At 33.6% G+C, this 16,491-nt stretch overlaps 1 protein-coding gene across 1 annotated transcript in view; it reads left to right on the forward strand.

Annotated features, from left to right (window-relative positions):
* LOC123677555 overlaps positions 1-15,203 on the forward strand; it is a 71,285-nt gene extending 56,082 nt beyond the window's left edge. The window contains exons 3-5 of the mRNA XM_045614139.1: positions 13,130-13,386; positions 13,799-14,117; positions 14,426-15,203. Coding sequence (XP_045470095.1) covers positions 13,130-13,386; positions 13,799-14,117; positions 14,426-14,689 — 840 coding nt within the window. The 3' untranslated portion in view covers positions 14,690-15,203. The remainder of the gene's footprint in view (positions 1-13,129; positions 13,387-13,798; positions 14,118-14,425) is intronic.
* Positions 15,204-16,491: the final 1,288 nt, after the last annotated feature.

Here is a 16,491-nt window from a genome sequence, read left to right on the forward strand (position 1 = left end):
TAAATTTAGTAATTTTGTTGAACTATAAGGCACTGATGAGGAAAAATTGTATTATTATATATACAAACATTCCAAGACGTACGTCTGTCTTTATGTTAATTTAGTTATTCAATTTGTTAACCGTTAACTCAATTTGTAACAATTTTAGTTATTTTGAATTTTATATTTCAAGAAAAAAATAAACCAAATATATCATAAAGATATATTATTGTGAAATAATAGACACAAAGCAGTCCATTTTTCGATATTTATATTGAATATCCTTCATCAAGTAGACTCATTAAACCTTAATCAATGGGAATATATACAAACGATTGATTTTTTAGAATGATCACTTAAATTTCATTCTTTTCACTGAAAACATTTTTATTTTCAAAATACGCATCCTTCAGAGGAAAATCATGTTTTTTCGTAGATTTTCAGCTGGAACCTACAGCAAAAATAACTAACCAACTTTCATTCAGTTATTTCTCAAGGCTCTCAGCAAAGTTTCCTTTTCCAGATTCCCAATGAAACAAAAGACAAATAATTATAGATGTGACTTTCTAATTGTTGTTGATCTTATGCGAATTTGCAGATGAATGAAGAAAGTGCTGTTGTTCCCAGAAACAATGGCTAATTCATTGGGTTGATCGAATTAAAGCGAATTAATAGAAATAAAATACAAGGGATCATTTTCTCATTATAGTAGCCATTCAAAGTGGATTGGGAACAGTATTTATGGGATTATTGTTCAAATATGAAAGTATCTTCAGTTACTTCAGTCATCAACTTTTATATTTCCTCTTGAGAATAATTCCTTAATTATTATTTTGTTATTCATTCAGCAATAAAGAGTTGCAGGAGAGTAATTATTGTTTAAGTTTCGAAATTGTATAAGTTATTTCAGCCACAAACTCATTCATTATTATAGATTTTCAACTGATGAAATATTTGGTACTGATTTGATTTTCTTTAATGTTTATGTGAAGTATTATCTTTTTCCCAAGGATAAGTTGAGGTAATGCTTGATGTCAATCTGGTAAACTTTATCAGTCTTTTCGGTTCACATGGAGACTATTATTTATCAAACGTTGCATAATAAACGAGGAAAAACTGCGCCAAGATGCATGTTGTTAAAAAAAACAACAAACGGTAGATGCTCGACTATTAGACGAGGACATCAAATGGAAACCTTTGTTTATCGAAGGTACTCACTACAAAAATCACCATGATAATCATTAAATCCAAACTCACAAGAGATATATGATAAGAATTGTCATGTAAATGTACGAATATGTATAAAACAATCTCACAACAATCTGAAGTTTCGATGAAGGGCTGGTAGGTTTCGTATATGAGATTAAGCCACACAGAAAAGGAAGCATGGTTGTATTATTCCGAGTTTATCGTAAGTTTTTCGGCTCCAAATAAAATAGGAAGGTTTTGATTAATTCGTAACATTCTTCCAGAAACTTTTCGCATTACTAAATTCCATGAAAATATCCAGAATAGTTTCGAAGAAAATGCTAGAGAGAATCTCTAAAGTCTGTATTTTTCAAGGGATGCAGTTTAATTTTTTTTTGTTGGAAAAACCTGCATATAATCTCTGATGTATATATTATAGAACCTATTCCAATAGGGGAAATATCTGGGCTGCTCTAATTTTTGAAGCTGTCATTGCACTGAAATTGTTAGAATTGAGTGAGTTATCGCCTACATTACCGCTCGTTGAATAATATACTATTATCATGTATCTAGTTGTACTGCGGCCGTTTGTCTTTCTATGCTCGGCTCAAACGCATTACTTGCGTTCGATATCGATCGCCTGTGATTGTTTCAGTCAGTTTTAATAACTCATATTATACCACGCCGTGCTGGTCCCACCAAATACTGAGCAGGACCTTGGAACCATAAATATTCGGTTTGGCCGTCGAGGTGGAAGCATGGCCGAGATATCCTCATGATTTTCTGCGCTTGGGATTATCGTAATGAATCAATTTTTTTGTCGCCAGTCATAATGTGATGCAGAAATCTCTTCCATATTTGCCTTGCAAGCAGCTGTTCACAAGCAAACAAACGCCTTTCAAGATCTCTCGACTTCAACTCGCACGGCACCCAATTTCCTCGTTTCTGAATCATTCCCATGACTTTCAGGCGTTTTGAAATGGCTTGTTGCGTCATTTCCAATGATCCTGCCAATTCCTGTTGCATTTGACACGAGTTTAATGCCTCCAATTCTGCATCTTCGAAAACCTTTTATCTTTCACCGCTTTGCTGGTCTTCGACTTCAAAATCACTATCTTGAAGCGTTGAAACCACTCTCGGCACATTATTTCGCTGATAATGGCCTCACTATAGGTATTTGAGAGCATTCGATGAGCTTCAGCCGCAGATTTCGTTATATTGAAGCAGAAAATTAAAACCTTCCGCAAATGACGAAAATTTGGCTCGTTAGCTGACATGTTTAATTGAGAATAACTTAATGACACATATACAAATTGACTAATATTTCGATGGCGTTGTGTTTGAAAATACCTAAGCTTATTGTATGACATCTATGATCGATTCATTTAGACTAATACTTACTGCTACAGCCATCTATTGCAAAACGGCCGAGGCAAAGTTGTGAACCTAATAGTTTTGTGAAACCGAAACTAAGTATCGAATAAATTGCAAATCCTGCCATTCGAGACTTGAAGCCGTGTACAGCTCGGCGTAAAATCAGTACAAGTACCAAATGTAGGGTGAAACCGTTCCTAATTGTGCTTCCTGTGACCGAATCCCTCCTTAAACGATCTCATATCAGGTGTGCACATACTGCGCTTAGCACGTGCTGTGCCCTTACAAATGGCTGCTTCCGGTACTCGTATCAGCTTACAAAGTACTTACCCCTCTTCGAAAGAATCAAACACGACATCCGCCCTCTTGTGTTCAATGCACCGAAATCTATGCGGTATTATGTGACTTCCCAGTGTGGTCCATCTGTAGAAACAGCTTCTATATGGTTATGGATCAACACGTTCGCCAACTACCTATATTGGATTGAGTAACTTCCTGTCGAAATTTCAATTATTTCGATTGTTTGAGGGCGATTGGAATTACGTAAATCGAATCGGGAAATGTTTTATCGAAATGAAGATTATGTAGGTTATGAGTGGAGTGTTACACTACAGAGTGTTCCTAAATTGTAGTTAAAAAGAAAAATAAGAGATTCCTTGGGTAATTTTAAGACAAAAAAGTCCTAGTCTTATGCTTTGTTTTTGAGATACAGTTTCTTTCTTTTAGTCCTATTTTTGTGATGATTATACCTGTTTATCGAATCTTCATTGATCTTCGCTACAGATTCGGTGAATAATTATCAAAACTTATTATTAATATATTCATCTTCGCTGACTTCGAGTAATACACAACTGATTTTAAGAAATTTTTCAAAATGAACAAGTTGTGGCCACTTAACACCAATTATTTCTAAAATGGTATAAGTTTTGGGCAATAATTCTCCTTTCTGAATTGAATACTCACTTTCAGCTGTCGAAAAAAAAAAGGATAAGTTGAATTTGTACTTTATAATACTTTTAACCCTATTCATTCTTTACCGTAACAACTCAAGATTTTCTGAAAAATCGGAAAACCGCTTTAGCTTTCTCCACTTTTGACCATTATTAACCTGACTCAATTTGTTGTGAATGACCTCTAATATGACCCTTCAGAGGATCACGTCGAATTACCAAACACCCTGTATACAGTGACAAAGTCTTTGACTCAAGTCCATACTTTCCTCATTTTCGATATTCTATTTGAATTTTCTATGGTTAGAACGACATTATAAACACAAAACTTTGCACTTAGCTTGAAATACCAATTCTTTTCAAGGTGTTCCAACATTACGGTGCTGAAATTTTCGAATTTTTTTTTGACATAGTATCATTAGGCTCCTTTAGAGCTACATTCTCAATTGTTTGGAAATACATAAGGCGTACCAAAATGACCAAACATATGTTTTTTTTTCTAATGGAACACTCGGTTATTCATTGAATTTTGAGATTGCATGAAATAAATGAACCTAGGTCAAAATTTCATATGCTTAAAACTTACCGTTTTTGAAATACCATTTCAATTTTTCATAAACTTATTCGAATAAGATTTTGAAAGTAATACTAGAAAAATGGTGGTAAGTAGGTAGTGACTTCTTGATAACCATTGGTAACTCTACTGTGTGTTCGAAGTGAGACAATTTATTGATGATTTATTCAAACGTAAATATCAAATTAATTCAAAAATTGAATACAGGGTGGCATTTGAAATAAGTCAGATATTAAGGCTTGAATAAATCATCAATGAATTGTCTCAATGGCTATCAAAAAGTCAGTACTTACCTCCGTTATTCTAGTATTCACTTTCAAAATCTCATTCCAATAAATTCCTTCATTCAGAAGTTTTCAGGTTTTTCCAAAGACCGTCCATTAATGAGAAATAGTATAATCTCAAAAACGGTAAGTTTTATGTATATGAAACATTGTAAAAACTTGGGTTCATTCATTTCATTCAGGATGTGTTTTACAAATTATTAGGTTTTCCTAAGACCTCAGATTGTGAAACCCTAATGCAACATCCATAACTAAAAACTCAAAAAACAGCAATTCCTGCATGAATGTCGGGTAGAAAGAAATTCACTACTATTAATTTCTCACGAGTGAGGCCACGTGTCCTGACAAACCTCAGTTATTAGAATAGATGTGAAGTCATTTCTGTATTTAACGTCACCCGTGAATATCAGTCGGAAAGCTTCAACTCATCAAAAGACAATAAAAATATGCATTTGCTCTTTAATTCTCTTCCGAACGTCATATGAACTGAATAGTTGACATCGACCATTTGTTCAGGCTCTTAGACTCGACTCAATAAGTTCGACGAGCATTTTGTACTTAACATATGCAAGGCATAAACTGCGGGGATGCCATCTGTTCGGGTTCAGTATGCGACAGGATGTTTTAAGAGGATGCAAGGAAAATTCGGAAGCAACAAAAAAAGCAGTACGATCTACGAACCCTTTGGACGGTGATACCTTCCAAGTCAACTTATGGTTGCCACATGGGAGGTAAACACGAGTAATAGACATAAAATGATATATCAGGGTAAAGGTGATGTAAACAACTAAAATCTTTAGGATCTGCTTTAAATTACACCCAAAAATGTATTTCCTTTGTCCTACGGAATATAGGGGAAAGTGCTGTACCTAGGGACGGTTGTACCTAGGGACAGTCTAAATTACCGCCAAGCAAAATATCAGACAAACCTCAGATCCACAAAACAAATCGGCAACACTGTTCTCCTTCATAATATTTAGTTGTACGCATGACCGTGAAGTGTTAACAGGTGTTTCAAGTGATTTAGAAGTTTTCGACGTTCAACGTAAGTATTTTTACCGGCTACTTCGTTTGTTTTACATATAATCAATTTGATTGTTAACATTAATGATTTTACGGTGCTATTTATCGTAATGTTAGCTTCCTAATCCATTAATCAAACTATTATATTTGTTATGTTTAACTATTTGTTTGACTGTTTTTAGAAAAGAACTCTCCTTGTTGTACCTAGGGACACATATTTTGTTGTACCTGGGGCCGTCCCCAGGTACAACATTATTGTGATGTTTTGTTTCAGGAACTCATCAGTCATCATGCCAAGAAGTAAAGAAAAAAAGAGAAGGCCAGGACCTTTAAAAGTTAATGTAGAGAATGCTGTTCGAGAAGTTATAAATTCAAATCTTTCGATCCGTGCTGCCGCAAGCCAATTTGGAATTGCAAAGTCTGCATTAGCAAGACACATTGAAATTTTCGAAAAATCAGGCCAAAATGATTTTGTATATAATCCGAATTACAAAGTCAAGCAGGTTTTCAACGAAGCCGAGGAAATGGAGCTGGTAAACTATTTAAAAACAGCTGCTCGAATGCATTATGGCTTGAGTTTGGCCAACGTTAAAAAATTGGCATATGAATATGCAATGCAAAATAAAAAAAAATATCCTACTCAGTGGGATGAGAAAAAAGAAGCAGGAGAAAATTGGCTCAGAGGTTTTAGGAGCAGACATTCTGCATTCCTGTCACTTAGAAAACCTGAGGGTACAAGTTTGGCTAGAGCGACTGCATTCAATAAAGAAACAGTCGCTGCTTTCTTTCAATCATACAAAAATGCTTTGGCTAAAGGAAACTTTGAACCATCAAAAATTTTCAACGTCGATGAGACAGGGATTACAACGGTGCAGAAACCTCCCAAAATTTTAGCACCAAAAGGACAAAAGCAAATAGGAGGAATGACTTCTGGAGAAAGAGGAGTCCTAGTTACCATGATATGTTGTAATAATGCTGCCGGAAATACTGTGCCGCCTTTATTTGTTTTTCCTAGGGTGAATTTTAAAAGTCACATGTTAAAAGGAGCACCACCTGGTGCAATCGGAGCTGCAAATCACAGTGGATGGTCTAATGAAGAAATATTTTTCAAATTTCTAGAACATTTCATATCACATGTAAAACCCACTTTGGAGGATAAGGTTATTTTATTATTAGATAACCATGAAAGCCATGTTTCCATACCTACCATCAATTTGGCAAAACGATCGGGAGTCATTTTAGTTACTTTTCATCCTCATACATCCCACCGATTACATCCTCTCGATTTATCTGTTTTTGGGCCCTTTAAGACTTACTACAATAATGCTATGACTAATTGGATGAGTTTTCCGGGTAACGCAGGGAAACCAGTTACTATTTACGATGTAGCTGAATTGGCAAATACGGCATACTTGAAGGCTTTTTGTCCAAACAATATAATCAAAGGCTTTCAAGTATCCGGTATTTATCCCTTAAACACTGATATTTTTACAGAACAAGATTTTTTGCCATCTTACGTAACAAATCGAGAGGATCCACAATCACACAACCCTCCACCAACCCTTTCTTCTGACCCAAATCCATCTTTTTGTGATGCTTCCGAAATGGATCCTAAGCCTTCTGGTTCTGGTTTGAACTCATCCTCCACCCCAGAAGCTAAGTCGGTCTTTCAAGAAATAATTCCGGTTATGTCAAATATTATTTCACCATATGAGGTTTGTCCCATTCCGAAAGCTCCGCCGCGCAAAGGAAATGCTTCAAGAGGGCGCAAAAAAGGAAGGGCTCGCATAATTACCGATACCCCTGAACTTAATGAAATAAAGGAAGATAAGACAAAAGCTATGGAAAAAAAGCGTAAAAAGGAACTGCAATCAACAAAGACAGTAAAACGGAAGTTAAATATCGAAGAAACGTCGTCAGAGGAAGATCAGATTGAGTTTGAGATTAGGAGTGACAGCAGTTATTCATATGATGCTTCCTTGTCAGAAGTAGAAATTGATTCCATTCAATTTACCCCAGATGACCTTCAGGAAGGTAATTTCATTATGGTGCACTTAAAAGGAAAAAAACAGTCAGGATATTTTGTAGCCACAATTTCTGGAAAGGTGGACGAAACAGAATTCCAAGTAAAATATCTAAAGAAAGCATATTCCTCCACATATGGCTACACATTTACAGTTGAAGATGAAGTAGAATATACAACTAGCATAAGCGACATTGTACAAAAACTTCCTCAACCACGTAAAGCAGGTTCATCTTCTCGGCTATCAAATACATTTATCTTTCCAGTATCATTTGCTAAAATCAATTTAGGGTAGTCCTTGTATCATTTGCAGTTCGTTTCTTCAATAAACCTTTCGAATATTAGGAAGTATTTTTGTTTTTATATTATATTCTGGTTGTAAAGGTATTGCACTTAGTGTCCCAAGGTACAACTCCTCAAGTCCGTAGGTACAACAAACCGGCTGTACCTCCGGACACTTGTATATAGACAAAAAAAGTGCTGAAAAAGTGATAAATATATAAGTTGGAAAAATTGCATTTTCGAATAAGCTGTACAAATGTATGATCAACCGTCCACATTTTATTATTTTTCAATAAATTCATTCAATTAATTTTTAAAAATTAATTTGTAAAAAGTGTCCCTAGGTACAATACTTTCCCCTACACGGTGTCCGTAAAGTATGGAAAAAATTCATTTTTAGCTAGACAGACCATTTCAAGAAACACGTCAATTTTTGATTTTAATTTACGGTATTTTAAAATAATAATCTAATATACAGGGTGAATTACCTTCGAGTAATGACGTCACCGTCATTTTTTTTTAATGGAACACCCCCATTTTGTCTCAATTTTCCGATTACTCTAGCTGAGCTGATTCCAAAAATATATCACATGTTGATTCCAATTGGTACAGGGTGGACAAAAATACAATAGTTTTGTGTGTGCTCATAAAGTAACGCATAACATTCTTTATTAGTTAAATTAACAATATTATCAAAAATACTTATTGTCTAGCGGCAATTGGTTTGAATGCTCGTTTGAATGTAACACCCTGTAGTTTGTTACATTTTTGGATTAATAAAAATGAGCTGTTTCCAAACATGTTTGATACTTGTGGTCTAGCAGACAGAATATGAAAGAAATTATTTCTTATCAATTTAAAAAAATACATAGTCGTCTAGTTTTTTGTGAAATGTCATTATTTGGTCAGTAATTTGTTGGTATTCAATGACAGTATGTTTGATAATATTGTTAATTTAACTAAGAAAGAATGTTACGCGTTATACTTTATGAGCACACACAAAACTATTTTATTTTTGTCCACTCTCTGTACCAATTGGAATCAACATTTGATACATTTTTGGAATCAGCTCAGCTAGAGTAATCGGAAAATTGAGACGAAATGGGGGTGATCCATTTGAAAAAAATGACGGTGACGTCATTACTCCAAAGTAAGTCACCCTGTATATTAAATTATTAATTTAAAATACGGTAAATTGAAATAAAAAATCGACGTGTTTCAGGATTTTTTCTTAAAATGGTCTGTTTAGCTAAAAAAGAATTTGTTCCATACTTTACGGACACAGTTATAAGAACTAATTAAGTAATGTGAAAATGAAAGTCATCAATTTTTATCATTCGAAATGAGCTCTAGTGGTTTCTGAGAAAATTAATACAGCATCGACTGCTGTGGTTGTTTCCGAAGTGATTGGCTTAGAATTGACTAGATTATATTTTCTTTTAATTTTCGTTATAACATTATAAATCCCTAATGTAAAAAAAAGGACATCGGAAAAAGACTCAAGATCTCTTTGATAAGTATTGTGTTAATGTGATTTTTTACTGACTTTTAGTGGAAACTCAATCAATACTAGAGAACACCATTTCCATTCCTAGTATTTAAAAGAACATATTTCAAATTATAGTTCTCATTACTTATTTTCCAACGAATGAAGATAAATCAATTACCTTTCTTTCTTTATATCTCCATCTACTTTCCAGAAAAAAAATCAGCGAAGGTAGTCTGTTGAATTTGAGTTTTATCTTTTCAATGAAGTTTGTTGCTGCATTTAAGAGTCGTTTGAAAACAGAAAATTGTTATGCGTCACTCAATGTAGGCTGAAAACTTGAGTCATATAGATAATTCTATTTCCTCAATAATTCCTGTTGTCAATAAACATACCTTCATTATAACATTGTTGATAAGAGCATGTATAACAGGATTAACAGGGTGGCTAATCACTGCTAGTCAGATTTTTTAGCATGTTGTGAAAATAATTATTACTTTCAATGTATGCCCCTAACACTTTCTATTGTGACTAGCTGAATTGATGTTCTTGATTTTTATACAAACATTTCTTCAGATTAACTGCACATTCCGAATAGCAGGAGGGAGAGAGTTTTTGAATAATAGGTTCCATTTTGATATTAAAAAAAACAAGTACCTATACTTCAGGAGGAATCAATGGATATTTATTTCATTGTAAAGAGGAAGGTTTTCCAATTATCAGCCAAATGGCCACCAGGGCACGGTTGCAGCACCATATCTTTTTCATGAAATTTTCCTTGACCAATACGCACATTTGCGGCTGTATGTCCTCGATAGTTTCATGAATTCCATCTTTAAGATCTTGAATCGATTAAGGAGCATTGGCATAGACTTCCACGTGGCCTCAAAAAAAAAAGTCTAAAGGTGCTGAATCACGAGATTCTGGTGGCCAATTGTGATCACTTCTTCGAGAGATAACATGGCTTTTGTGGCACGTAGCGCCACCCTGTTGGAACTAAACGTCGTCCACATCAATATATTCCAATGCCATCCATAAAAAATTGGCTACAAAATTTTCAGCAGATTTTTAGTGAATTTTAACAATTTCATTACAGTTTTGAAGTGTGTATCTTTCGATTTTCAATGATGCCGTAGTTTTTGCTTGTCAAATGTCGAAAGATGACAGCTCAAGAGTGACAGCTGCCCAGATAGTGGGCTATTCAAATTGAAACCTCTTATCGGAAAACCCTGTATAAAATATCAGATAAAATGATTAGAAGACTTCTTCAATACAAAAAACAACTTTGTTACTTCCACTTTTAATCCTTATCAGGCAAATGTAAAGGAGTTTCTATCAGCTATTCACGACAGACATGATAAACTTTCAAATCAATGTGTGCATACATTGAATTTGAGAACACTCGTATTTTTCAGAAATCCAGTCCTTCGCTGGTCTGAAGATCTCCCTATTGGAGCAATTCGTTTATAGTGCAGAATCCCTTATTTCGAGCAAAGAACTGCCAATAACTAAACTATCTAATAATAGTTCCAAACCACATCTTTAACAAGAATCCAAAACCCAAACAAACACCTTCCAAGTGAATAAAAACTAACCTCTAAAATTAGATTCGCCGACGGTATGTTTGCACTACAATTTGACGTGTCGCAGCTGCCAAAGTGGGGTGAAATATGTTTTACGTTACCCCCTCACGTGCAGGAAGACAGGATAAGCAGCTCCTGCTTGGCATGTGCCAACCAGGAGTTTACGTCTCGTTTAAAACTGTTTTATTGACATGTCGCTACTGCTGTATCGGACTCCTGTTATAATTTATGGTATTTCTAAGGGTGGAAAAACCACATGTGACGAATTATTAAATCCGGTGGTAAATAGGTCAGATGCAGATGGTTGTTTTGAGGGTTGTCATTCAGGATATTACCTAGATAAATTTCAAAGAAATTTTAAGAGTCTTTCAGATGCTTGGGGATTTCAGGATCTTGTTTAATTCTGTGGCAAATCCATTCATTCTGCCATATCTCGTTAAACAAAATCGTGCAGGAAAATCTCAGTTTCACACAGATTTCATGGTTATATTTCATTATTTTATGTTGGTAGTCGGAACTCTCCTGTCACCAATTCATCTATCATCTGTCAAATTTGTACTGATTAAGGTTGTAGACTACTTTGCGCTGAAACTGCAATTCCGCTAGATGGAGCTACCCGAAAATTTTTGGTAGATTTGTACCTGACACACCCATTCAATTTGAAGAACCGCCTGTTTGGTATTTATTGCCCCTAATAAAATCTCAACTCTCGATGAAGCCCAGCAAAGAGTAAATTTGTGTTTCTCATCATCTACAATTAGAGCAAATCAAGCAATTTTGAAAAAATTTTTGCACCAATTCAAAACACATAATATCACTGAACATTTGTGGATGAGTTACTTGAAATGAGAAGTCTCTCTGAAGCTGAATAGTCATTTAAAGAAAGTGTTCAATTTCAAAGTTCGATTTGCGGAATACTATCGATTTTTTTTTGGAAATCGAGACGGGATCTTCAAGTTCACTATATCACGTCATTGTTCACTCAAAAAATGAAATGAATCCGACCTGTACTTTGGAATTGGAATGCACTGAAATTAGCACTGAAATAGCAGTGGTATGAACAAGGTATTGAACACCCTTAAATGACATGTTTTTTTTCTTTTTCTACATTTCTAGTTTCTAAAAATCATATCCCTCAAAATTTTTGTATTTGAACTTTCTGATGTTAAAATTAAAATCAAAAATAAATTTGCAGACACAAATTTTGAAATTTTATGTCTTGATTTCTTTGAAGTTTCATTTCGATAAAAAAAATATTATCAAACTCCATTTACATAATTTCCAAACAACGTTTTTATTCATTGAGAAAATTAAGTATGCTACTGGATTCGAACATGAAAATCTATTGAGTGTTTTCGGGGAAGGGTGTATACATATAGATACACATATTCTATGTCACATACCTTCGCGGGAGTGTACTCAAAACTATCCAAAATTGCATGGGGTGTTGTAAGTGATGTATATATAGTAATACAAAATACCAAAGAGACATTCATTTGATATTTTGATTGGGAAAAATATTCAAATGGCTCTAACTATACCTGTATATTCATAAACGAAAGGGTACAATTGATTTTTATGGCTATCAAATCAAATTATTTTTTGCTCGGAAATATAGAGATTTGGACGAAATGACGGCACTCATCAATGAAAAATTATTGTTTCACTAACAATGTCCGAAAATCACAGATACCTATGGTGTGTAAACTGCCGCTCCAATTTTCAAATTATGAATGAAAAGCCTCATCTGAATCTGGCTATTTCTGTCCGAAAACAGGAATTATTTTTCTCTTCTTTCTAATAATATTAGACAACAGGAAGTTGGAAAGATATGAGCTACTCCCAATGCTCTCAGGTGACAATTTAAATATACGTGCGTATCAGGACCGTACTCATTGTATCTTTTTCTCTATAAAAAACCGACAAATTGGATTGCTTTTGTTGAAATTATAGCCGCAGATGAGAATCAGATATTTTCCTTTTTTAAAGCAAATGAAGCTCCAACATATGTAGAATATTCAGATGTTATTTCAGTTTGGATTTGACCACTGTCCAAAAATTATATCATTACCAATTTATTTGGTTTTCGATTATATCTTATCGCCTTACAAATAAAACTTTGAGAGATTGACAATTTATATTATACGATGATTTGAATTCAATAGAAGTCTTCATCTCTAATTCGTCTCTGTCGTTTTATACCTCGTGAGTCTCGACTGAATAGTTTTAGTCTTCATTCATTCTCTTCATTGCTTTGAAAAACTACGTCCTCAATCCAAAAAATGGCGTCAAAAACAAACCTTCATTTGGCACCTCCAAAACCAATAAATGTTGGTGAATTTTTCTTTAATATGACCTATTAATAAGTATCTTTTTTTTTCAGACAACCATCAAAATTTACGCACGCTGTTTGAGGTCTGACATCGAGTACAAAACTTTGTCGATAACCTTCCAGAGTACTTGTAAAGAAGTTGTTGGCATGTTACTTGGAAAGTACAAGATGAAGCACAGAGATCCTAAATTGTTCTATCTGAGTATGGAAGTGACAGTTAGAAAGGCTGGAGTTCGAACGATTTTGGCCCTTGACGACGAAGCTAGACCAGCAGCATTGCAACTTTGCCACCCCAAAGGAGACTCAAAGTGAGTACATTCAATGATGAGTTCAAAGCAGAAAATTAATACCTTCAGAACTCCACATTTTAGTTATAGTTTTTTTTTTCAAATATGCAGAGATTACATGCTGAGTATTGTAAATGGAATATTCTCATTATAAAAAAAAAAACTAATACAAACCTCTAAGAATAAAGTTTCAATAATTAATACCAAAAGTTAACTAGCTAGAATGATTCTTAGCATGAATATGATAGAATTCAAATTGAAAAATGGATTGAACACTATCTTATTAATTTAATATTTTTTCAATTGGGAAATTTATTCTTATATTCTCAAATTAACTTAATATCGATATCAGCAATTCAGCAAAAGGAAGGGTAGAATTTTGATTAGTTTTTTCTGGATTATCTTTACTGATAGATTTTTATGTTACTTCCAGATTTTCTCTACAAACCAGGAGAGGTGGTTTGGTGAAAATATATGATTCAGTGTTGAACAGCAACTCCCAATACAAGTGCCTTTTGGTTAGTGCCAAAACATCTTCAGACGAATTGATCGCTCTTTTGCTCAACTGTTATAATAGCAAGGAAAGAGTTGAACAGTTTTCTCTCTACGAAGTCAATACCGACAAAGAACAGCAAAGAAAGCTGCACCCCGACGATAGACCACTTTTGGTACAACAGATGTGGATACCAAGTCACAAATGTCATTTCCTGCTCAGGAGGAATCCTGATTACCTTCCCCTATCCAGAAGAAAGGTGAGAAAATTTCAGTTTTTAAAAATAATGTGAGAAAACAGAAAGCTTCAATTCACAACAAAATTTCAGTTAGTTTCGTAAAACCCGCATACCTTTACAGAGATAAAATGCGCATTCGATCACATTTTGGGTTACTAGCGCCCTCTCTTGTTAAGAAATCGAAATGAGGTTAATGAACGGACGATTTAGTAGGAAATTATACTGAGATAGAAATTATTTCATTGATTTGATTGTTGAATTTTCGGATTGATCGAAATTCGTAAATTTATTTGTGAATATAGAATCCTAATTGTAATTTTTTTTTTCAGATATTCTGGATAACAGACCCACCTGTACCAAACAAAATGGTTCAATCGACGCCGCATCTTCTCCAATTATCAAAAGCTCCTGCAGCGACCACACCAGAGAAAAAACCAGAAGAAAAATCAAAATCTACAAATTCCAGTCCAAAACATCGAGAATATTACTTAACACAAAATAAAGACTTAAAAATTTTTGGAAGTAGTAGTCAATTGACAAACAGAAATGGTACACCATCTTATGCAGACTACGAAAATTATTTTTACATATAGACTTTATCGATTTTTTAACAATCTGCGACTGTACATATTTCAAGCCGTCTCGTAATAACTGAAATTGTTCAATTTGTAGATAATGTGTGAATTCTAGTTCTTGTATAAATGTTTATTGTTAAACCAAAGATTAGTATATAACTGCTAATTTTGAATATGAGTTTCTGGTAGCTGTAAGTTATAATCGAATTTTACTGTTGTTTTGTTTCCTTCGACTTGAACACTTCTTGCTTTTATTCGTGTACATATTATATTGTAATTTACTGCATCACAGTTATCATTCGAAGAAAGAAATTATATATTAAATGTCTCTTAAATATGAGGAATCAAGTCCCAGATAAGTCGCTGGGATAGCGTATTGAAATTTTTTTTTTCAATAATAATTTTTTATTATTGTGCAATTGTATGAATATTTATAATTGAAATGAACCAAAGAATTCATATGTAAATAAGATTTATGACTTTTATCCTAAAAAATAAATTTAATAGATATATCAATAAATGATTTAAGTTTTATTGACTTTTTTTTCACATGGAGATTTTAATGATGTCCTAAGCAAAGTTATGTGTAGTTTCTTGGTATTCCTGAAAGTAAAAATTTTCAATTAACATTTTCCTAATAAATGCATAGTTATTCTCACCTGTTCTCTTTTTATTATTTTACTAGCCAAATCTTACTAAGAAAATTATAACAGAGGTAACAAGAAAGGGCTGAGAAGTTGTACCTATTATAGGTACTTCCTTAATCATTCTGGAGTGTTGTGAACTGAATTAAAAATTGCCTTATTTTTTTGAGTTTTGAGAATAGAATAGTAGTTTATTATGATGAATAATGAAATGAATATCAGATGGACTTCATATATTTTGAAAATTCAAATTTGATCAACCCATCGAATTTTTATTTGTTTTTATACTACAATATATTTTCGTTACAATATGGGTACATAATATGATATACCATTAAAGGAAAGTTCGAATATGGTTATGATGACGATAATGTCGATACTTATTTATAGAGTATATATGTTTGATGACTAATGCTTTGTTCCATTAATGGTAGAAACATTACACATGATTTTTATCCTGAATTTACTTGCTTCATTTGTTTTGCATAAACTTGAGTCATTTAATAATAGAAGAGCACAATAATACTAATCAAAACTAATAATAACATCAATAAGGGTATAAGAATGTTCAACAAACATTCATTAAATGAACCTATTTGGTATTTCTCTAGGAAGGTAATTATTTAAGGTCCAAACAAAAATCATGTGTTGCCACATCACTCTTAAAAACTCTGCGTGACTATAGTTTAGCACTCTATGGTCCGATCAGTTGCTTTCCGTGCTTTCCTTCTTTTTATCTAAATGTGAAGGACCTTCTTCAAGCTAATGTCAACATGGTTGAGAGTAGTGCATTTCTGAATTCTAAAAAATTGCTGTTTGTAAATTAGGAACTGTTTAAACTAAATCCATTGTCTTCTTTTATTTATTTATCCATTTAAACGGAACCTACCGCTTCACATTACAAGGAGGTACTCAATCTATGGCAAAAAAATTTCGTATAAATATGACCTAATACAATTCCTAAAGTAAAACAGATATAAAAAAAGAAGTACAATTTCCAATAGTGTAATAATAATAATATTATACGATATTAATTATTTATCTGGTTAATGTATCAGCAGAATGTTATCAACATAACCATTGTCGGACAGAAGGTCTCCACCCTTATTAGGGATCATCAGTACCGCATAACTCTACCCAGGATGAAAAACAAACGAAATAGCAGGCAATTACTGA

The sequence above is a fragment of the Harmonia axyridis genome, chromosome 4, assembly GCF_914767665.1.
Source record: "Harmonia axyridis chromosome 4, icHarAxyr1.1, whole genome shotgun sequence".
Lineage (NCBI taxonomy): Eukaryota > Metazoa > Arthropoda > Insecta > Coleoptera > Coccinellidae > Harmonia > Harmonia axyridis.